General features: G+C 33.6%; 1 protein-coding gene across 1 annotated transcript in view; it reads right to left on the reverse strand.

Moving 5' to 3' along the window:
* The window catches only part of Cals (calsyntenin 1), a 159,448-nt gene that overhangs the window by 51,850 nt on the left and 82,894 nt on the right, over nucleotides 1–24,704 (reverse strand). The window contains 1 exon segment of the mRNA XM_074173725.1: nucleotides 12,687–12,969. Coding sequence (XP_074029826.1) covers nucleotides 12,687–12,969 — 283 coding nt within the window.

A 24,704-nucleotide genomic window follows, 5' to 3' on the forward strand; every position in this document is an offset into this window, starting at 1 on the left:
TTCCAAAGAAAGAAAGGAAGGGAGCTATCAATTTCAAAATTTAACTCTATACAAATATGTGTAGATCATGCAAAGAAGTAACTTTCAGGCCCAAACTGAAAGAGTTATTTTCATATAAACATTTAATTATACAAAAGAAAATTACTTTTGAAAGGAATACTTTTATATAAACGCTGAATTATACGAAAAACACTTTCATCTATTCCGTTTCTATTGCAAACATTTGTATGGAATCAAATCAGATATTATTCACAACATTCCTGTGATTGATATCTGATTTGAAAAATTTATTGTCAGGAAATAAAATTATTTTAACAAAGAATGTAGTAATTTGTTAATGTCAAATACAATTTATTAGAAACTAAATAACTGCGTTAAATAATGGAACTTTGCGAGCTTTTTTCGACGAAAAGTCGTTTTCCGATTTTTTACTCATTTTATTTCTCTTCAACTCGTGGGTACAAATTACACATTAAAAAAAGTATTGCCACTGAAAAGCTCGATCGAATCAAAAATTAATAGTAAATGGAAACTTGCAATCAGGGCTTTCTGATATATCGATATCAATATTTTTATTTTTGTACAATTATTCTGAGTAAAAATGAAAATGTTGGGTAGGAAAAACGTAAAACTTGCTGACCAGTCACAATTTTGATATTTTTTATCTTTATTATGGGTGCTCCTCTCCTGTGAAGGACCCGGAGCAATAGCCATGCCTGCCCTCCCTAAATCCGGCCCTGAATATCACAAGAGTTAATATAGTTCATCTCTTAATTACGCTAACTTGGTCGGTGAAACATGAGTCGAGAAGAGTATTTCAGTTCAGATGTGTGATGTTCAGATGTTTGATCAACACGAGTAATTTATAATCAAGAATGATACATTTGTTCTAACTTCAAAACTAATGACGTGGGACAACGACAGGGTGGAATGAAGCTGGGTAATTGAAAACTTAAATAGTTCTAACTGTTCGTAATCTAGCAAATTTTTATTTCTTTATCAGTTATTTTTCAGTATATAGTCTCCTCGCTCAGTACACTGGAAGCTTTTCCAAGTAAAAAATAGTTGATTAAGCTATTCTTGTTGGAATGTTTGTTCTTCATTTCTGGGAATAACTACAACTGAGCGGATTTTTTCTCTTATGTTAATTTGTTCCTGTGGGTTTCGACAAGTTTCCTGAATTTACTTATTTAAACAATTTGTCCCAAATAGTCTGTCAATTACAACGCTGAAAATAATGAAGCCTGAATTTCCATAAGTGTCAAAAAGTTGATAGAAGCAACACTTGAGTAAATTGGGTAACTTGAGTAAATCGGAACGCCAAATATTGTAATGTGTTTTATACCAAGTATCAAAATTAATACGTAGATAAAATATACTATACCTTTATTAATTGAAGTAATATTTTTAAGCCACATAGAATTCAACTAAGTATGTACTTATTTTATTTCAAGTTGCCTAGTCAACCTGTTTTACAAGTACCTACAACTGACATGGTTTTATTAGTTTCCTATTTACCCTGTGTGTATGTATGTATGTGCGGGCTTGCCACTATTTTGTTTTGTTGAAACAAGCGCGAGCGAGTATCAAAATTGGGGGTGCGGGCGTGTGGGCGGGGAAAGCAGGCTGTCAGTCAGTCGTCTAAAAAGCATGAAGTGGACAGTGAAAATAGGAGGTTTCTGTCAGAATGGACTTAACAATATTGTTTTACGCTGCCTAATAGGCCTCAAGCGGTTCCAGTGTGCCTTATATGCAATAAAACTGTCGCTATTGTTAAGAGTGGTAATTTGAAGCGACACTGCCAAACAACTCATCAGCAATTTCGTAAAAACTTTCAACTTGACAGTAAGGCTCGTAAAGAAATATAACTCTCACAAATAAAAGCACAACATTACTAGTTCGTTGGATAAGCGACCAAGAAATCTCCACAGAAGCAGCGCTACGTGTGTGCTGGACGCTTAATAAACAACATAAACCATTTTCAGATTCTGAGATGTTGAAAAAATGTATGTTAGAAGTAGTCACGGCACTTTTAGAAAAAAAAGATGTTGTCGTTGCATTTCAAAGTGTATTCCATTATCAGAGAGAAGTAATACACGAAAAACGGAAGTTTTTGCTGCTGATATTAAAAACACTCTTCCTGAACTTCTGCAAAAGGCACCTTGCTAAGCCATAGCACTTGATGAATCATGTGACATTGTTGATGATGAACAAACGTCTATTTTCGTAAGATTTCTTGATATTGAGTGTCAGATTTCTAGGGAAGAGTTGCTAGCATTATTGCCGTTGAAAGGTTATACTCGAGGAGAAGATTTATTCAAAGTCATTTATGAATTTATTACTAAATCTAACATTAGGTAAGATGAAATAGTGTCATCGCTTTCAATTGATGGAGCCCCAGCAATGATTGGCAAAGAAAAAGGGGTAGTAAAGAGAATCGGGGATAAAAACTCAGATCTAATATCGTATCAGTGCATAATTCACCAGGCAGCTCTTTGTGGAAAATTTAGTGCTACACTGAAAGAAGTGACGGAGAGCTTGGTCAAGTTGATTAATTTTACGAGATCTCATTCTGCTCTTCAGCACTGACATTTCAAGGAGTTTCTTTCTGACAGCGTATTCTGACTTAACTGCAACACGACAAAATGTTCGTTGGCTAAGTGAAGGTCAATTTATTGAAAGTTTCTGGCTGATAAAAGAAGAAGTAACCCCCTTCTTGCAAAACGTAGATACGGAGGGAGCCAGAAAGCACAATGCCGGTCGTGGCTTTTTTAAAAGATATTTTGAAATGTTCAAATGAGTTCAACACAGAATCACAAGGAAGTGGAAAATGTGATTTGATACAAAACGTGTCTGCTTTTCGTCGCATGCTGGATATCTTTGAAAACGATATTGCAAGACAAGAATTTATTCATATTCCCACAATTCTTTGATATAAAATAACTCTGAAGAAAACAATGCAGATTATAAAAAAACTGGCTCGAAACCGTCGGTGTAATTTCTCACATTAATTTTAGGTCTTGTGTTATATAATTCAGAATTTGATTTGAAATCAAAATAATACATACGTAGCACTTAAATTTTATCAGTTGTTTTTTCTGGACCTCGTAAAAATTTTCCCACAGTTACCGGAGCCCACCTAAAACTACTTGCCGACCCCTGGCCTAAGCTTTTCCATACGTAGTAGCTTCGAAATTTCAAGATCAGATAATGGTTTAATAAACTGAAACCGGTCGTAACAAATAAAAAATTTCGTAGAAATGTAACAAAAGTTATTTTTTATTCTATATTTAATATGAATTTCCACAAAATAAATAGGTCATCATCAGTCGAACGAGTTAGATATTTTTTGATCCACGTTTACTGGTCTACTGGTGCGAGACTTGGATGGCTCTTTACATAAACGCAATAAGGAGACTCCCTATATGGAAATAACCACTCTTTAGGTAATATGAATAACGACATTATGAAAATTATAATAAACCTCCATAAAAGGCAACAAATGAGCTGCAATCGTGACTGGCGAACATTATCATTACGAGACAGAGATTTAGCGGACGCAGTGTTTCGTTACCCAATTCATTACTTTAATGAGATTAGAGTCTCGAAAGTAGGTACCGCTCAAAACGTGTTAAAGATAATTTTCGTTCGAGAAAGTTACAAACAGCTTTCAGGAAAGTATGTTCGACATTAGTTCATGACAGTGTCTGGAGGAAAATTAATTAAATCCGTCAAATTTTCTCAGAGGGTGAGGTTCGTGTTCTCATGTTTAATTAGGAAATGTGGGAGGTGTCCAAAGAAAGTAACTCCTTATAAAAATGTGTACGTTGGTCATACACAAAAATTTATCTTCGATACAAACTGGAAGATTCAGTCATCCGAAACAAATTCTTCCAAAAACATAAACATTAAATTACACGGAGATCATTTATTTCCATTCTGATGTACCCCAAACATGCGTAATGGAATAGAAACAGTTATCAGTCCCAGCAACGTATCTAATATGTGAAAGATTACTAAATTTCATCACTTCGGACTCCAATTTGTCTAAGTATGATATAATATGATTTGAAATCCTTAAAAGAACGAATAAAATCGATATATTTAAAATGAATAGCTGAAAATAACAATTTTATTGACCAAAAAACCTTGAAATGAAATGATGACCAAATAAAAATAGGCAAAATATTGAAAATTGAACAATCAAAATGAAATAAAAATTAAAAGATTTTTCAAGCCAACTTACTTCACGACGTTTCGATCCACGATGTTAGTATCCACAATCGTCTTCCGGTGATGACAAAACTATTCCTCTGAGAGATGAGCATTTATAGGTCATTCGAGTGCTTTCACCTATTCCCTCTTTCCTCTCTCCGCTTCACCGGTTCAGCCGGTAATGACCGTTTGGCGGGAGTTGACCATTTTCCGCTTGATTACGGGTTTCCTATGTTGTGTTTCTCTACGCTAGCATGGCCGAATGCGTCGATGGACAACATATTTGCAGCTTCCTTGAACTTCCCCTCAAATCAGTGTTCTTCCCTGTGGATGGTCTCAGCTTGGGACCACTTGATGTTATGTTGATGAGTCTAAATATACTCTGCTATTGCCGATTTGCTGGTTTCTCCTCGCTGTGTACTTCTCTTGTGCTCTACAATGCGCACTTTGAATTCTCGCCAAACGGTCATCTCTCTCTAATCCGGTGAAGCGGAGAGAGGAAAGAGGGAATAGGTGAAAGCACTGGAATGACCTCGGAGGTAGAGTTAGTCCAGTCATCATCCGAAGACGTTTGTGGATATTAACAATCGAAACGTCGTGAAGTAACTTTGAAATCTTTCAATTTTATTTCATTTAAATTGTTCAATTTTCAATTTTTTGCTTTTTTTTTATTCTATTGCAATTTCATTTCACGTTTTTTTTTGCTTAATATAACTGTTACTTTCAGCTATTCATTTTAATTCTCAATTTTATTTGTTCTTTTAGGGATTTCAAATCATATTATATAATATTAGACAATAGAAGTCCGAAGTAACGAAATTCACCATGAAACATTGTCAATCACCTTCAAACAAACTTTGAAATATTATTACATGGAGAAATATCTTTTCCTAGATTTGCTTCGAAGTTTCGGGAAAAACACTTGTATTCAATATATCATCAGCACCTTTCTGGATAACTCCAGAAGACGAAACATTAACACACTTCTCAAAAATATTATAATGACTCAAATAATATTTGACTTCACCTATTTACAAACATACAGAAAATGAAATATTTTCTCTTTACAATATTGGGTTTAAAGATGAAAAAAATTAATTTCGGTGAGAACTTCTGCATTTAGTTCCTCAAATTATTATAAATTGTCCCCAGAGTACGAGCACTTGAAAAGCTCTAAACTTTAAATATATTAGAATGATTTGAAATATAAATTAACTGTAGCAAATTTTTCAACAACTGTTCTAACAAAATATTAAGTCTATTTAGCCTATTTAGTCTATCAAAACTGTTCACCAGAGACCTACTGTGTAGGTAGTTGGGGGAGATTGATATTTCGAAATATTTTTTTTTATATGTATGTATCTCTTCTCGATAGTTTTCACTTGTGATTTCTGTATATTATTGTTACAGATGTTTTATCAGATACAAACAGGAAATATAATGAAAGTATTTCAAGACTCGCAGTGTCTAAAAAAATGTTTGGAGAGCTAATTGTTTAAATAAAACATATTTAGGTTTTATACTCTATTAATAGTATATAGAACATGGAACACCTATGAATCTAAAAGAATAATTTTCTCAGACACCAGAACTGTGAAAACTCTTGTTTGTCAACAAAATACACAGCATCTGAAAAACATTTTCTTTATAATGTGAGAAATATTTTACTCTGGATTTCCAACTGCCATTCTACGAAGCGATATCAAGTAAGAAAAGCGTCAACCTCAACAAGCTAAGTAGTACCATCTGAAAAGCGTCAGGTGGTACTACTTAGCTGGATGATGTCGCAAGGACGCATCATCTTCAACGGATAGGAGATAGCTTAGACGAATGAAGCACGATATCTGGGGGCCACCCTCGACAGGAAACTAACATTCAGATCCCATATCACACAAAAGTTGAGGCTGGCGAAGGCCGCTCGACACAAGCTTTATCCCATTATAGGACGCAGTAACAAGTTTCTCAACTTCTGAGAGTTGTCGTTCATATGGGGGCGGCAGCTGATTAACGGAAAAACAGATTTTAAACAGATTTTTTTTAACACGGACCTAGAAATGAATTGCTCCTAATCAAGAAAATCTCACTTTCCTAAAATATGTATACCTCCACTGCGTGGAGCCATTGTGCGAAAACATACAGGCAACAGATCCAAAGGTTTACGAACGTCCCGAAGGGCCGCTAAAGCTCACACATACATATCACACAGATTCATCTACTGGGACCTGGATTGTAGCACCCAATTCGTGGATGTCCTCTTGCGAAACCAAGCAAATTCGGACACACCCCAACTTGGTGCTACGTGGTCTCCACGACACACTGAACACAGTATGTCGTCAAGAAATGGAGCGGAGTCATCGCAAAATATAATTTCAATTCCAATGTTTCATATTGACGAATAGATGTTCTGAAGAAAACAAAATCCAAGACCAGACCTAAAACACAACTACGTAACAGAACACTCTAACGTGTTTAGAGTCTGTCCTTTCGTTCTGATTCTGTTTGATACTGTGATAAAAGTCACACCATGGCCAAAAAGGCAGCACAGGGAACCACCATGCAAATATTACATAGAATAGAGTCAGGAAATCAGACAGACAGTGAGGAGTTCAAGCACCAGAGACTAACATCAAAGCAAAATATGTCAGATATCAATCTCGCTGAAGTGACATGCGGCAAGTTGAAAACCTCTTGGAAGCGAGCGCGGGAGGAGGTATGGAGATTGTAACTTCTGCACACATCAACCATGTCGAAGAACTTCTATCTTCGGAAAATCATCCCCGAAGAGGTCGTTGGTGGAACAGAGCTCAGTCCTGTTTAAAAAATTCCTATAATGGGTATGACAATTAACTGAAAAAATTTAAAAAAAATCTGTTCTTGAAGTTTACTCATGAAGATCTGACTACTCATTATTGCGGTGTTTTCGATATCAAAATGCTAGGAGAGTAGAGACGATTAAATTATTTACTTCATTCCATCGATAATTAGCTTATATACTTATGCATTTTTGGTGTGCATTTTTTTATATTTAGCATCCGTGATAAACAATTCATACAATGAATTGACAATACATAAAATATACCCTTTCAATATAAACAACAGCTACTGATGTCTGTTATTTATTCGTTTGGAAATTTATAATTTGAAAACAAACAAACCAGGGCGTATTGCAGTGGTATGTAAAATTATCGCTATGCAATACCGACACCAATGAGTCGTTTGAAATATCAGAAGTGTTCACACAAACTGAACGATAATCATTATTTATTTTACGTCAGCATTAATGAAAGCGAAACCTGACACCTTCATGTTTTCTCTATAGGAAGTGTCAGGTTGACTTGTCTATCTCTCATGTGTATATATTCAATTTTTCAATGAGGGATCTGATATGGCCATTAATATGATTGTACGGGCTTAGTATTTCCTCTGATTTGTTATTCGAAAATATTTTCAATTGAAATGAAATCACAGAAAGTTTTTAGTATATTGTGTAGGAATCCTGTGAATGATATCTGATTCAATTTCATAACGAATATTTGGAATACAAATGAGTAGAGAAAAATATTTTTTGTATACTTCAGTGTTCATTTAAAATATTTGTTTCGAAAGAATTTTTCTTTCGTGTAATTCAAAGTTTATATGAAAGTAGCTGTTTCAGGCGGGCTTTCTTTTCCAATTTGTGTCCGAAAGTAACTTCTTTGCATGATCTACACCTATGTAGAATTACTTCTTTTGAAATTGATTGCTTCCTTCCTTTCTTTGAAAGATTCCCACATTTTTTTGTATTAAGATGGAATAGTACAAAGCCAAATACTTTTTTCCTAAAAATATGTAAATTATATGATACTACATTGAGTTTATATAAAAACTATCCGTCCCGAGAATCATAAAGTAGAAAAACACAGAAAGAAACATTCCTGTTGTTTGTGTTATGTTTTTAAACGCATCAATCTTTGATAATCAATTTTATTATACCCAATAACGTTTCAAAAATGATGATGTACATTTTTCCCCTCCAAGGGTTTTGTATCTGAAATGTATGTACTCTAAGCTAATAGATATTGTTGTTGCTTTTAATTAATTTTGTTCTTTTGTTCACTTAGTATGTAAAAATAATTAATCATGGTTTGTTTATAAAAAAAGACGATTTTGACATTGACAAGAATTCGAAATGTTACAAAATGTTTGATTCCTGGTTTACTTCGACTTTAAATCAAAGGAATTCACAGTAGGACTGACTAGTCGAACATTGGTCCTTCGAGCAAAAGATAAATAACAAAAAGTAATCTATTACAATATGCCCATGCCTAACCTGAGGAGGAGTGAGAGGAAAACTAAAGGAGTTCCTCCTGAAAGATATAGCGACGTATGTTATGTTATGACCCACGACAAGTTTCGGACTTGCAAAAACGTTCTTCATTAGAAGAAGACCCATCTAATACCGGAGACAAATCAAAAATTACGAAATCTTCAAACTCTAGACGACGAATGTTGAAAATAGAATTGGAAGAAATGAGAAAATTGGCCGAAGTAGAGAGAAGGAGAGCCGAAATTGAGAGGAAAGCTAAAATTGATGCTGAACTAATAAGGAAAGAAGCACAACTACAACGTGAACTAATTCTAGATTCTTCATCTAAAAAGTCCACAATCTCCAGTGGCAAAAACATCATTGATTTGGAAGAAATTACGCTACAAGAAAAAGTTGCTGAGTGGAAAATCGAAGAAACAGAAAATTAAATCGATTTCGTACAAACAATTTTATTACGATGATTACTGATAATTTCAACCAGATTTTAGACGTTCTGATGATACAAAAATCCAGAGGACTGGCCTTTGTTCTACAGTCAGTTTAAACGTTCCACCAAACTTTTTGATATATGTGAAGATGAAAATATAATCCGTCTACAAAGATGTTCAAAAAGAAGGGCTAGAGATGCAATACAACCTATTCTTGTTTCACCAAATAATGTTTTGAACATAACAGAAACTTTGAAAGTTATATTTGGACGATCTGAATTTATAATTTCAAATCTAATAGAGAGAGTTCGTCGAGCCTCTCCTCCGAGGGAGGGACGGTTTGAAACATACCTACCATTTTCTAATGTTATCAAAAACTTAGTAACTACTATGGAACTCTTTTAAAATACGGGACATGAAAAATCCATCAATCTTGAATGGAATAGTCACTAATTTACCCCCCATTTCTGAGACTCAAATGGGCTGAGGAATCTTTTTTACAAAATGAAATTATTTTGAAAACCTTTTCTATGTGGACGAGAAAAATCGCAATAGCTGCATCAAGTTGTGCTGACTTTAGTAGTTACCACTTCTCCGAAAGAAAAATGAACGAAAATGAGAAATTCCACTCCAGGAAAAATGCTAGTATATTTTCGACCAAAAATATGAGAAATGCCAAAAAAATTATAATTTGACTGACTGCCAAATTTTCAAAAAACTAGATATCGACAAGAAATGGAAACTTTGAAGAAACTATGTTTCTACTGTTTGAAACCAGGTCATAATATCTACCCATGTAAATTGAAACAAAAGTGTGGAATTGAAAATTGCCCAAAATTACACAACATATTACATAACCTTGATTTTACAAAAAAGGAAAACGAAGCCTCAAGTTCTTGTTCAAACCCAAATGAAGATGTCGGACCGGAAAATCAAGTTGAAAAAATACATTTTTTCCAACAAGATTAGTTCCATCGCCATGGTTCGTAATAAAATAGTAAATATCTTTTAATTTGAGTTGAAGGGGTTCTATTTTTAGGAGTGATAAATTTTTGGGAAAGAAAGTTTTTGGCTTTCTACTACTCCATCTTGATACAAAAAAAATGCATGATCTACACATCCATGAATAGAGTCACTTATTTTCAAATTGATTACTTCCTTCCTTTCTTTGGAAGATTCCCTCACCCCCCCCTTTTTTTTGACATTATTATCAATAATTTTTCTGCTTATACATAATTGAAAAAACTCGTTAGCAGGATTACACAAACCAATTCTTCAACAATCGTGGAATTACGAATATTCAAACTTTTTTTCAACATTCCTATGGACGTGAAGGTTCTTATCAAGTATTAACGTTTATATTCTAACCAATTATATAGTTTCGCTACTAATATTTTCATTTTGTGAGATATTTCATGTTTCCTTTTGAATGCATTTGAAAAATCACCTAATGTCGTATATCGATTAGTTAACACCTTCGAACCATGAATATTCTTTAACACAAATAGAAGCATTTCAGGTTTTTTTTCAAAAACTAAACATGAAACGGAATGATAAATTTGTTCTTCCTTACATGCGCATTACATCAATTATTCTGAAAATGATTTTCACGCTCATTGCTGGCGTCATGTGGAGGTGAACTATACTTAGTTTGTTAACTCTCACTTCGCCTATTGGAATCTAACAGAATGAACCATAATGTTTAATTTCAGCTGAACATTAAATAATTCTGAAGTACAAACTAGAGGGTATAATTCCGAAAAAATTTGTGTTCATAGTTTTTTGATGCACTTTGCTACTTCTGAACTTTTACAAAAGTTTAGTTTTATATGTGTTAGGAATCACACGTTGAAAGGTAGGACCTCGTTAATCCTTAGCTCGCACAAGTTTCTCAACTTCTGAGAGTTGTCGTTCCTATAAGGGGCGACAGCTAATTAACAGAAAAACTGATTTTGAACAGAACAGAAACAGATATACCAGATTCATTTATTTATAAAAATACTGAGATTGGTTCAAAATGACAATATGTAATATCAGTGGATTTTGTTAACGGAACGTTTCTGACATATTTTATGAACACTTCAGACAGAAACTTATCCAATGAAGCAAAAATGGAATATAATAACAATTTGAAAAAAGTTAAGAATTCTATCAAGAAAAAAATTATTTGATCGAATAAAATGAAATATTCCTAGAATTTATAAAAATATTTACTCGACTGAAGGTAATTTCACAGACTTATTATCACAAATTACAGCTATCCATTGCAATAAATTTCTAATCAAAGTCATTCCGTAACTATTCAAAGTGGTAGATGAAGGCAATATTTAAATTTAATACATATTTCGAATAATTCGCAATAAGTACTCTACTAACGAGGAATTGATAACAAAAAATAAATTTGGAGTAACGAAGTCTCATCAATTGCTATCAGTACTCCTTTAATGAGGAAATGATAACAAAAAATAAATTTGGAATAATGATGTCTCATAAATCTGAATAAATGATGACTCGTTATGTATTTTTTTTCAAATGTAAAAATATGTTCAATAACAAAATAGAATTTTCTGTGAAATTTTCACTACAAACTATTTCACCCCACGTGCTTTGCTCTGTAAGAGAAATATCTATCATTTACTATCATTTTGCACTGTAACAGTCTTAGGTCTAACCTACTAGCTGGATTAGGTTAGGCTACGGGCAGGTAGCCCGGTCCATGGTTCAATCCAATAAATTATTCTAAGCTAAACTCAACTATCTGAAAAAACTTGACATAACCATAAATTCAAAGTAAAAACAAGTAAATAGATTAACGATTATTGCACAGTAAATATTCAAAGAGAAGACTAAATATGATTACAGTACCAACACAGTAACGTCAATATCTCTACAAATATTTATTATTCTCTGCCGTATATCCAATATTGAAACAAGTTCAGTTTCGTACACCTTTTGCTTCAAATAGCCCCCGAAAAAATGTCTAAAGGTGACAAATCTGGCTAGCGGCCTGGCCATTCTGTAGGACCTCGACGGCCAATCCAATGACCGGGAAAAGTAGTATTCAAATAGTTTCTTACTTGTCTGGAGTAATGTGGTGGAGCTCAATCTTGTTGGAATACAATGTCCATATCGAATTCATTAGGATTCGCTTCGATGATTTTAGTAATGAGAGAGTTACAGTAGTTTCCAGCACATTCAAATACAGTTCCCCTGTTAAATTTTGATCAATAAATAGAGGTCCTACAATATTTCTGCCCATCAAATAAATTTAAAAAAAATGTTATTTTCAGCTAATCTTTTTAATATTTCACAGATTCTTTCAGGGATTTCAAATCAATTTATATCATTTTAGACAATGGAAGTCCGAACTGATGAAATGCACCACGAAACATTGTCAATCACCTTCAAACAAAAATTTTGAATGTTTCATTATTCCTTCAATATCATTGATGAAGATATTAAACAAGAAGGGGCTTAGGTGGCTTCCTTGTGACACTTCTGACGTGAGGTGAATCTTCTCAGATATGAAATTCTTTTGAATTTTGCATATTGATTTCTATCTCAAAGATAATTTGCAAACCAGTATACATTTGGGAAATTATTGAACCTTTTTTTATTATTATGAGCTTAGTGAGATGTTTCTAAGACAAAAAACGACGTGCTAGGATAAATTGTATTTTTTTCATAAAAATGTAACAATTAATTTTCAGCAATTATTATTAATATATAATTCCTACCTGACGCTCTGTTTGGTGTTGCAGCCCACGGCGGCGATATCAAACTTGTAGTTTTTTCTCTTCTCGCAGTTGAGAACTCGCTTGGCCCTCAGCTCGGCGAAACCGTCATCCTTGAGGATAATTTCGAAAGGAGCTTCGCCGTGGTGCTGTTTGTTGACAATGCGGAAGCGGCATACCTCTTCGCCCGACGCCCTGATCGCCGGCGTTACCTCGACGATCGTTTCGTTCTCCTTCACGATGCCGTGGTAGCCGTTCTCAAGATTGTCAATTTCTAGCTTAGGAGCTGAAAAAAAAAAGTAATTTAATTGTCTTATATTTGCATGGAGACGATTATCGATATAATCGAACATTCGAAAGGCGTACTTCAAGATTTTAATATCACTTGCTATATTTATTGATATAATTTGCTTTCAGGTTTAGATGGAAGAGAAAGTCGAACCGACCCGTGCTTCTCTTCACTGAAAAAAACCGCTGTAGCCGTTGCATACGCCACTGTTGGCAAAGAACAAAGTATCACCTCGCACATAGCGTCCACACATTATTTAATGCAATGAATATAAAAACACTGATAACATTCAAACACTTGGAAGAATTATACATTATTAATAGAACTAGATCAATTTTATAAAATTAAAAAAATTGTTACAGAATCAGGCCTGTTCGGCCAATATACAGTTTTGGGCAAGAGCCACAAGTCAGCTTATATTTGATTAGTAAATTTATTAGAAACAATAAAGACAAAACTTTGGTGTCGGATAGATCAGGAGTATATAAGCTGACTTGTGGCTCTTGCCCAAAACTGTATGATGGTCAAACAGGAAGAACATTTTCCCAAAGAATCAAAGAGCATATAAGTAGTTTTGTAAATAGAAAGACCAATTTGCAAACCACCTTTTAGTAGAAGGACATCAGTTCAATCATAAATACAATGTGTTACATTTAAAAGAGAAGAATTTGAAACTCAATCTTCTAGAATGTTTAGAAATCAATAGATGCAGGAATTCGAGTAATTTACTGAATGAATAAATCCCTGTTACTGAATATTTTTTCAAATCTGGAAACTGGGACAAGCTCAGGTAATTTATTTCATTACAAACTTAGGTAAAAATCAGGTACTTGAAATGTGTAGAATGTAGAATTAGTTAGTAAAGACACGCCCGAAGAAGCCATTGTATAGCGAAACACCTGTTGCGTTTTTGTAAAACTGTTTAGTGAAAATCTCACAATAAACTGTTTTATGGATTTTCATCAAGTATCGGCCAATTCCTTCATATATTTCATTTTTCCTGCCATAGAAACCAAGCAACGCCTACGCGTTTAAGATGGTAAATGAATTGAGATGCCATTTAATCATACCAAAGTATACAACAATCGAATTTTGACCAAAAACTGATATTTTCGTTACTTCCACGATTGATAATATAAAAATATTACGAATTATAATTGATTAGGGAGAAATAAGTCTTGAAAGAAGAATTAAGGCAATACAAAAATTTACAAAACGAAAAAGTACGAATTTTCATTGTGTTAGGGTACCTACCTGATTGGGTTGTCTGAATTATTTTTGAAGAAATCCAAACAATTTACAAAAGAAGGAACGACAGGACCATAATTTAAAATTGTCACTGATGATGATAGTTATTTCAAACGAAACGCTATAAAAATATCAAACGTCATATTATCTTAAAAAAAGTTGATGGTGGCTATGTTGACACGAAACTTTTTATCGAATATTTATTATTATACATCGTCATAGTACACTTCGAGTACAATAACATTTTGTTTTTTCCATTTTATTCTCCGAAATAATAATCGCATTCGAAAAAAATTAAAAACAGCATTTTTGGTTTTCCCCGTATAACTCGAGAAGGGCGAGAGCCTCCATAAATTTTTTTCGACCACTGAATTGTTCTCGATGACTGTTACTGTTTCCCATTTAATCGTCTTCGTATCTGTTATGGATTAGAAATATAGCAATGTTACCACATGTTAACCTTCATGGAGGACATGTCTAAGTCAGATGTCTGGTCAAAAATGAAAATGTAAAGATATATTCTAAAAGAAGCCAGAAATGTGGTTTGGTGGTTCTAAAATCGCCACTGTTGTGGTACCACTAAAGAAAATGTTAAGAGATGAAACACAATTTACTGAAAACTTTTTTTAATGACAAAACACAAGCATTACAGAAAAATCCTTAAATCGCACTGAGAGCGGTGTCTGTGCGAAAGTAGCAATTCACGTTCGATTTGAATTGCTGAAGATTAAATTCTTTTGGAACCACGTTCTCAGAAGGTTTATTCCACATAAACGCACTTCTACAAATGAAACAGTTTTTAAACAGTGAAGTTCGAGGTGTACTGACTTGAACCCCGAAACAATGAACAGCCGCAGTCCGTCGCGTATTTCTGATATGTACCGCTCTTGGTGCAATCAAATGAGCCAAATCACTTGAACACTTCCCATGAAAGTATCTATAGAAGAGAGACAAATCTCCAACTTTTCTTTGATGTTTCAGACTATCAAGGTTCCAAATGATGTTTGTGTCTCTAATCAGGCGGAAGGCTCTTTTCTGGATGAAATCCATCAACTTCAGAGTATGCTTAGGGGCGGAGCTCCATACATGAAAACAGCACTCCAAAGAAAGTCTGATCTGAGATTTAAGAAGCATCAAAAGTTGCTGAGGTGCGGAATCCAAATGGAATGTCGAGACAAGGGTGCTGTCGTCAGCAAAGCAATATATTGGATCCTTGGTTTCTTCCAATAAGTCGTTGGTATACAATAAGAGGGTTGGAAACAATATTGATCCTTGGGAAACACCAGCGTTGAAGGTAAAAGCAAACCCTCATGCCACACACAATATCAAGCGCAACAGTTCCAAATAACGGTGACATACGAGTGAAAAATATGCTATATTTTATTATAAAATTTCTGAAAAAAAATTAATGACCCACTTTTCAGTTCTGAACAGTTGCGGTTAGGGTGAATTGTCTGATTAATTTAATGAAAACAGTTAACTACACAGGTTGAAACAGGTTTATTTAGACAATTATCAAGAAAGATGAATGAGAAGCCTAGTTAGTAATCCAACTAAAAACTTGGTAAACTTTGACTCTAACAATATCAAAACACAAACTTTCTATTTATCAAATTAAATTTTCTCTTCGTCTTCAGCTGAAGTTTCATTTATCGTGGGTCGGTGGACCCAAGTTCCATTTTTCCTCCCATTTAAAAAATATTATAGATGGAAACACATTTTACACTAAAATATGTTTCACCGTAAGAAAACACAAAGCTGTATACGCAATTCAAATTATAAAAAATGACTCGGCTCCCTTTTTACAACCACAAATGTTTTATCGAATGTGGATGGTAACAAAGTGAAGTAAAGAAAGAATGTTAAAAAAATTCATCTTGAGTTCATGAAATTATTCAATGTTAGCAATCCTTTGTGATTTTCATTTTCCTAAAACTCATCAGAACTTGAAAACTTCACATTAAATTACTATGCGATCAATTATTTGGAAAGTGTATAGTTACAGTATATGATTTCCAGTTACCTCTTCGAAAATAATTCAGCCTCTTGCAGCTGACTCACCAAAATATTTATAATAGAAAAGTTGTCTGTACCTGTGTAACCAATGATTGGATTTCATGAACATCTTATTGGCTAAATGTCATTATCCATTTTTTTTCAGATTGATTCAGACTTACTTGATGAAGATCCATTGAACATTATCCTTATATGAATCACACGTTAAAAGGTAAGACCTCGTTAATCCTTATTTCGCACAAGTTTCGACTTCTGAGGGTTGTCGTTCGTAGGGGTGCGTGTTGGAAATGCAATGAGGGCAGTGCAAAGGTGTAATTACAATAAGCCTGAGTTACTTCTAAACGTTATATTGAACATATCAATAATTTATATATATTATGATGAACTTGTATCTGACAGTCATTCATATACATACAAAATGTCAAACAATAACTGAAAATAAATGATTGATGTACAATACAGGGTGTGTTGCATTTTCAATTACCAACACCCCCACTAAAATGCGGTTGAACATCAATATTCATTTTCTCTAAACATATATCATGTTTTCGTCTGAATAAGGGTTTCGTCTCCTTCCTAAGTCTTTCAGATTTTCTAGGGTACTAATATTTTCTATAATTTTCTCTGATGCAAAAGGTTCTGGTTCTTCTTCATCATTTTTCTCATCACTTCTAGTAGTTTCTAGACTTTCCCTGGTTTCACTGTTAGCCGAATTTTCCTCATCAAAAATACCCCCCACTGTTTGGGTATTTTTCGAAATGCTTTCAATTTCAGAGTGATTATCCAATGTCTTTTTCAAATGCGTGTCATTTTCAATAAAATGAACATCACGACTTTTAATGAGCTTATTCGAATTTGGCCTTATGAAGCGATATCCTTTGGTTTCATCGCAGTAGCCCACAAAAATCAATTCTTCAGATTTCGAATCCCATTTGCGACGATTTGCTTTTGGTACGTGAACCATTGCTTTACAACCAAAGATTCTGATGTGTTGCAGGTTGGGTTTCTTCCCAGTCCACATTTCTTCAGGTGTTTTCTTCATCGGTTCTAATGCTTTGCACGGAGATCGATTGATGAGGTAAACTGATGTAGCCACAGCTTCTGCCCAAAATTTTTTCTCCAAATTCGAATCAAACAGCATACACCTTGTTCTTGCGTTCTGCTATCCCATTTTGCTGTGGAGTATAGGGACAAGTTGTTTGATGCCTGATTCCACATTCTCTGAGATAGTTTTCAAAATCTCGATTGCAGTACTCTGTACCGTTATCTGTCCGCAAAATTTTGATGCGATTTCCAGTTTCATTTTCTACCATATTTTTGAAATCTCTAAAAGTATCTTTAACATCTGTTTTAGATTTTAGAAAATATACAAAAACTTTCCGAGTGTAGTCGTCAATTGATGTGAAAAAATATTTTGCTCCTCCCAAAGATTCATTTTCTGTTGGACCAGATAAATCCGAGTGAATTAGTTCTAACACTTGATTTGCTCTAGTGCCAATATGGTTGAATGGAAGTCGGCATTGTTTACCTTTTAAGCACGGAATACAATTCTCACAATTTTCTTGTTTGACGAACTGAATACCTTCAACAATTCCATTTTTCATGGTATTCAGATCTTTCATATTTATATGACCGAGTCTGCGATACCAGAGGTAACTGTCACCCTCTGTAGATGCAATTAAAATTTTATTTGTACATTCAGTCTCAACATCCAGTAAATACATTCCATTCATATATGATGCTGTTGCTATGGTTTCACTATTATCGACAATTTGACAGTTCTCTTTATTAAATGTCACATGAAAACCATTTTGTACAATTTGACTGACAGCCAACAAATTTGTTGTCAGATCAGGAACAAGCAATACATTTTTTACAGTTAAGTCTTTTATTATACCTTTAACTTTGATTTGCAAATGTATTTCACCTTCTGCTTTCACTTCAACCTTTGAATTATTGGCTACAACAATTTCTTTTATTTCGGATTCTCTCAAATTCGTGAGCAAGTCCTCGCGCATTGTCATATGAGCCGTAGCTCCCGAGTCAATAAACCAGTCATCCGTATTTTTAATATTCACAGCAAAACCCGCACAAAATCCAACGTGATTGTTCTTAATTTTATTGTCGCTAGTAGATTTGCTAGGTTTCACATCCTTTTTATTTTTGTAACTTTTATTTTGAAAGTCTTTCTTTTTATAACAATCATTTGCTTTATGTCCGTATAAGTTACACTCATAATATCTAGGTCCTTTATTTTTATCCTTCTTGTCTTTGAACTGTCTGTTACCATAAAACGCACTTTCGCCTTTAGTGTTTGAACTTTTAACATCTTGCAACAACTTTGTTTTAATACTGTCTCCTGTAATGGTTACGCCTGAACTTTCGATGCCCATTATCATCGGCTTATATTCTTCCGGTAAACCTGCCAACAAAAGAGTTCCTAACCATTCTTCAGATATATTGAAACCTATGCCTCTCAGTTTGTGTGCAGTACCAATAACTTTGTTTACGTAATCATCAACATTATTGCAGTTCTCGAGTCTGGTTGTAATTAAAGTTCTCAATAATCCAACTCTCCTTGTTAATCCTGAATCTTCAAAAGTTGCCTTCAGTTTGTCCCAAACAGCCTTTGCTGTCGGTGCATCTTGGATATGAACATAATTGATGGGATCAATTAGCAAAATTATTTCAGATTTGGCTTTAGTGATCTTTTTTTCATCTTTCTCTGTACCTGTGACGCACTCCCAGAGTTCTTCATGTTCGAGATAAGTTTGAACTGCGAACCGCCAAGTATTGTAGTTATCTCGACCAGTGAGCTTTTCAATGGAAGATCCAAAACCATTACTTGTACTCATATTGATAAATTCAATGATGCAACATTCACTTATTGACAGATTACAACTTTTACTTTGTTGCCTGGGCCCATAACCTGTTGGAAATGCAATGAGGGCAGTGCAAAGGTGTAATTACAATAAGCCTGAGTTACTTCTAAACGTTATATTGAACATATCAATAATTTATATATATTATGATGAACTTGTATCTGACAGTCATTCATATACATACAAAATGTCAAACAATAACTGAAAATAAATGATTGATGTACAATACAGGGTGTGTTGCATTTTCAATTGCCAACAGTGCGACAGCTGGTTAACAGATTTTAAACAGATAATAATGGCACTAATAAATCAACAGCAACAATTGAATTTCCATTAACTATGTTTCGATACAATTTTATTTTCTCTTTTCCATGTATATTCAACTTCTATGATTGTTTTGAAAATTTTAAATTGCCACGATATGAGAGAGTTTCAGAAAGTATATTCAATTTACAGCTTTCTGAAGTTGAATGGAAAATAAACAAAGTTATGGTAGAATATAAAATAAGAAAGGTTGTCATTTGAAAAGTTTACGAATCATTCAAGTATAGAATTATGTTTTCAGTCCGAAATCAGGTTCAGAGCAAATCAAAATCTTGTTTTTATTCTGGAACTTCTCATCTTCTACCATCTGCTTGAATGAAACCACGTGTTGAGGCGAAAACTCAAAGAATCAACATACATTCTCATATATCTGCCGAGAACTACATTTTTTCGAATGGTTATTCACGTCTTCACTGAAGCCGATTTTGGATACTAAATCGAAACGTCGTGAGGTATAGTTTGGAAACTTATTCTTATTCACTTATGCTTGTTTGTACATGTTTGACAAATCAGTTACCACGCATGCCACATATCGCAATTTTTTTTTGTTTGCTTCATAAAATGTTGTTGTTAAACAATAATTTTTAGTATTTTATTACAGGAATATAGGCTTTACGGCTGGCGTCAATGTTTTGGTTGGTTTTCGGGTTTCGCCGTAATCTTCTTTGGTTATAATTTACAAACGTTTCGACTGCAACTGCGGCAGTCACCTTCAGTCGCGTGGTCGAATCACTTTCCTTGACTGAAACTGTTTCAATTGACACGTCAAGAAGAGTCCTTTGACCACGCTACTGAAGATGACTGTCGTAGTTGCAGTCGAAACGTTTGGAGATTATAACCAAAAAAGAACACAGCAAAATACAGAAACCAACCACAACAGTATTTTAATACTTCATCATTTTCATTTTATTTGTTTTATAGATTTAACACTTTTTTAGACAATGGAAGTCCGAACTTTATCGTTAATCGAATGTTTGGACTGTCAATCGACAACTTTGACATCTGTCGAAGAAATTTGAAAATAAAAAAAAATCTCGAGACAAAAACTGCCAAATGGCCGATTTTTAATTATAAAGACGGAGCCAGATTCTGGTCTCCGAAACATCACGATAAAAAATTCTTAGCATTTTCTATCTATATTATTAAATTTGGATTTCTACTTCTCCGTCTTTATACAAAAAAATTCTTCCAAAGAAAGAAAAATAGATACGAATAAACTTTCCACAAAGATGTACAGATCATGCAGAAAAGTAACTTTCAGACACAAAACTGGAACAAAAAGCCCCCTCGAAACAACTACATTGAATTACACGAAGGAAGAAATACGTTCGAAACATTTAAGAATATAATTCTGTATCAACTCATTCGTGATGTAAAGTCGGAATTTCATGATTAAATTGAGTGGTTCATCTTATATTATCCAGATTGGTGCTGGAGAGGCAATAAGGTGAGTGTCTGATTCCGAAACACTGAATGTCCGCCATTGAGGATGACAGTGTTCCATGTAAGTGAAATTTTAATTCTTTCATATAACATATGTTGCAGCAATCCTGTGAATGATATCTGATTCAATTCCATAACGAATGTTTGGAAACCAAACTTAATAGAAAAACATGTTTTTTGTATTCTATGTCAAGAGGGCTTTTTCCAGTTTTTGTCTTAAAGTTACTTCTTTACATGATCTGCACATCTTTGTAAAGAGTTCATTTTGAAATTAATCGCCATCTTCCTTTCTTTGGAAGATTCCCATATTTTTTGTATCAAGATGGAGACGTAGAAAGGTAACACTTTTCTTTCCCAATAATCAATTTCTTCTAAAAATATAATCCTTTCAATTCATATTGAATTTACATTTTTTCAAATTGTGGAATACGAAAATCCCAGAAAACATCAATAAAAACTCTTGATTCCTCCATAAAATATAAATTTCGTTCAAAATCAAATCTCCTTTCGATATAACGGAAGTTCACAAAACCTTAGACATCCATTCAGAAATTTAATATTCATTTCAACTATAATTGGAAAAGTCCAATCAAACTTTCTTGCGCCCTTGCGCCATCCATCCTACAAGTCTCTTACGGTTCAGTGGGAAAACAAAGCAAATGTTTCGACTCTGCTTTCCCATTTCATCGGATATCGTTCCAATGTTTATTGGGCCGGAATAATCTATAGCGACAAGTCATTTAGGGGCTGAAGGGAGAAAGGAAGTTGTTTTTCCAGTTTTTTTGTATAGTTCACAGCGACAGGAAGTTCGAATCGAGTAATTTTCGTATTGTAGTACAATTTACTTTCGAAACACACATAAGGATAATACGTTTTTCTGTGAAAAGCATAAATCATTTTACCGTTTCTTGTTGAAAAGAATGATCCGTAACTCAAACCTTCGAACCAATCATACTGGGAAATGAAATGAACAATTTTACTTTGGATATGCATTTGGTTGAGAAAGAAATAAATAATAGTATAAAAAAGTAAAAAAATACGCTTTAATAGCAAAACAAAATAAAAAACAATTCGGAACTAATTCAAAATTGTATTCAACATGAATATAATAAGTTATATGACTTGATGTAACTAATGACTTTTAATAAGCCCGAAATCAGAATAAATATATTTACAAAAAAAAATTGTTGTAAAAAAGCGTGGGATGCTTTAAATTATAATTTTATTATGGCCCCAATCTGGCAAACAGTTCCTAACCAAGAATTTATAACAATGGATATTCAGTACCTCACGGTTTTTTACAAAATCTATTTTTTTTTTGTAAAAAATCTGATTTCAGACTAATTAACACACAATCTCAAATCAGTTTCGAGTTATTTTTTAGCTTGTGTTGCTATTAACGGTGTTATTTTTTTAGTGTTTCAAACTATTATTTATTTTCCATTTTTTTGGTTGGCTTGTCATTTCAAGCCCATTTGCAGACAACACTTTTTTATCAATTTCAGGCGATAATATAGAAACACTTCGTATGTTTAAAGGTGATTGACTATGTTTCATGATGAATTTCATTAGTTCGGACTTCCATTGTCTGATATTATATGAAATGATTTGAAATGCCTGAAAGAACTAAAAAAGAGAAGAATAAAAAATAAAGAAGAAGAATAAAAAGAATATCTGAGAGAAAAAAACAATTATATTAAGCAAAAAAATTAAAAAGTTAAGAGATTCCAAGTTAATTCAAGACTTTTCGATTGTGAGTATCGACAATCGTCATTTTATTTATTTTTTGATCAATTTGTTCAATTTTCACATGTATTTTACTTCACTATTATCTCATTCAAGGTTTTTTGCTTAATATAATTGTTTTTTTTCTCTCAGCTATTCTTTTTATTCTTCAATTTTTAATTTCTTCTTTTTTCTTTCAGTTCTTCAAATCATTTTATATAATATCAGACAATGGAAGTCCAAACTAATGAAATTCATAGAAACACTAGTTGATCAAATGAATAATGAACTAAGAAATGTTTTCAAGTACATGAATCGCAATAAACTAAAACTCAACACTTCCAAAACAAAATATATGATCTTATCAACTCGTTATAAGCTCATCAACAAACACAAGATTACAAATTGCAGGTGGATAGTCATGGTGGAAAATCGGTATCTCTTTATGCTCATTTTGATTATATATACAGAAAAATTACTTTTCTCAAAAATTTTCATATTCAAAAATTACATTATATAATTGTATAGTCCATTTCGATTATTGTGCTAGGTATTGGCTTTACAAAAGTTACAAAATCGTGGAATGAGGATTATTTTACAACTGAATAGGTTTACGAGTTAAGTACATTGCAGTGGCTGTCTGTTTCCTAGAGACTGTACGAGTTAGCAATGATATTCATTTTCAAATTGACACAAAACTTGCTTCCAACTTATTTCTGTATATATAATCTCAAATCCATAACACTTAACAATAGCGAGTAACTCCCAAAAAGTCCACCTTCCTTGAACTAATTTGACTAGTCCGACCGAAACCAAAACCCAATTTCGGCAACGGTCTCAGTTTCGGCCGAAACCGCAACTTCCTTACAAAAATTATGTTCTGAGGGAAAAATAAAGAAACGTCAGTCAGTCTTCATTTGTTTTATCCTTAAATTACAACGTTATGCAGCCTTCGACATTTTTTCTTATTGATAATCAACATAACGACCCCTTATTTAAGAAAAAATACTAATTGCATCTTAAAAAATACTAAAATGGGTGAGGTGTTTATTTGAGTAGGTGTAGATTCTTTTTTTGAATATAATAATAGTATCGTTTATTATGCATAAAAAATACATTTATACACAAAAAGAAAAGGGTTAGCCAAAGGCTATCTTCCACCCCTCCCAAAAATTATACAGTGAGCGTAAGAAAATAATTAAAAAATACATATTTACTATCATAACAATGATAGAGAAGAGAAAAAAATAATGTATCATATAGTTGCTAATAACTCTTAATATTCTTAACATTATTTTGGTCAATTTACCAATTTCATTGCACTACCATACATTGAATTATTCATTATTAATGGTTTTTTGGTTTTTCAAAATATTAAACTTAAAATTACCCGTTTTTTTTGCCGAAACTCGACCGAAACCGAACTTTCGGTCGGACACTATTGATAAGTGTACAAACTTTAAAATACATCTGTCCGTTTAAAGTTAGTCAAAATCGAGTGCAAAGGAATATGTTACAAACAAACAAACATACAAGTAAAGCTAATAAAAGCGTGTTAAAAATGTAAGGGTTTCAGTAGTGTTTCCTCCTACCAACTTGCAAACGACGAGGCATACTTTGGGTCAGATTTTGGATTACATTCTGCCGAAGATTTTCCCATTCTTGTACCGGTATGTCGCGTAGCTCTCTAGAATTCCTAGCAGTTGGCACATGTCCCCGTAAACATGTGTTACGCTCATCCCAAATATGTTCAATGGGATTTAGATCCGGGGTGCAGACTAAACTAAAAACTAAAATCGCGTTAGTTGAACCTCGTCAAGATACTAAATAACGATCCAGGCAGTTTGGGGCCGTGCATTATCAAGCATACATGTTGAGTCGTCTCCAAGAAAAAGCAAGTATGGTAAAAAATGGTCTTGTAAATCCTCAAATAGGTACCTAATCGCCTTCAATGTCCCATTCTCAATGAATACTAGCTCAGTACGAGTGTCAAACGATATGCCTCCCCATGCCATATCTGATCCGCCACCAAATGGAAATCGCTCGGCAATACACGCTTGAGCCTATCTCTTGCCTGGTCGCAGACGTCTATCT

The sequence above is a fragment of the Leptinotarsa decemlineata genome, unplaced genomic scaffold (assembly GCF_025532065.1).
Source record: "Leptinotarsa decemlineata unplaced genomic scaffold, Ldec_3_MD MMD2_tig00000505_RagTag_RagTag, whole genome shotgun sequence".
Classification (NCBI taxonomy): domain Eukaryota; kingdom Metazoa; phylum Arthropoda; class Insecta; order Coleoptera; family Chrysomelidae; genus Leptinotarsa; species Leptinotarsa decemlineata.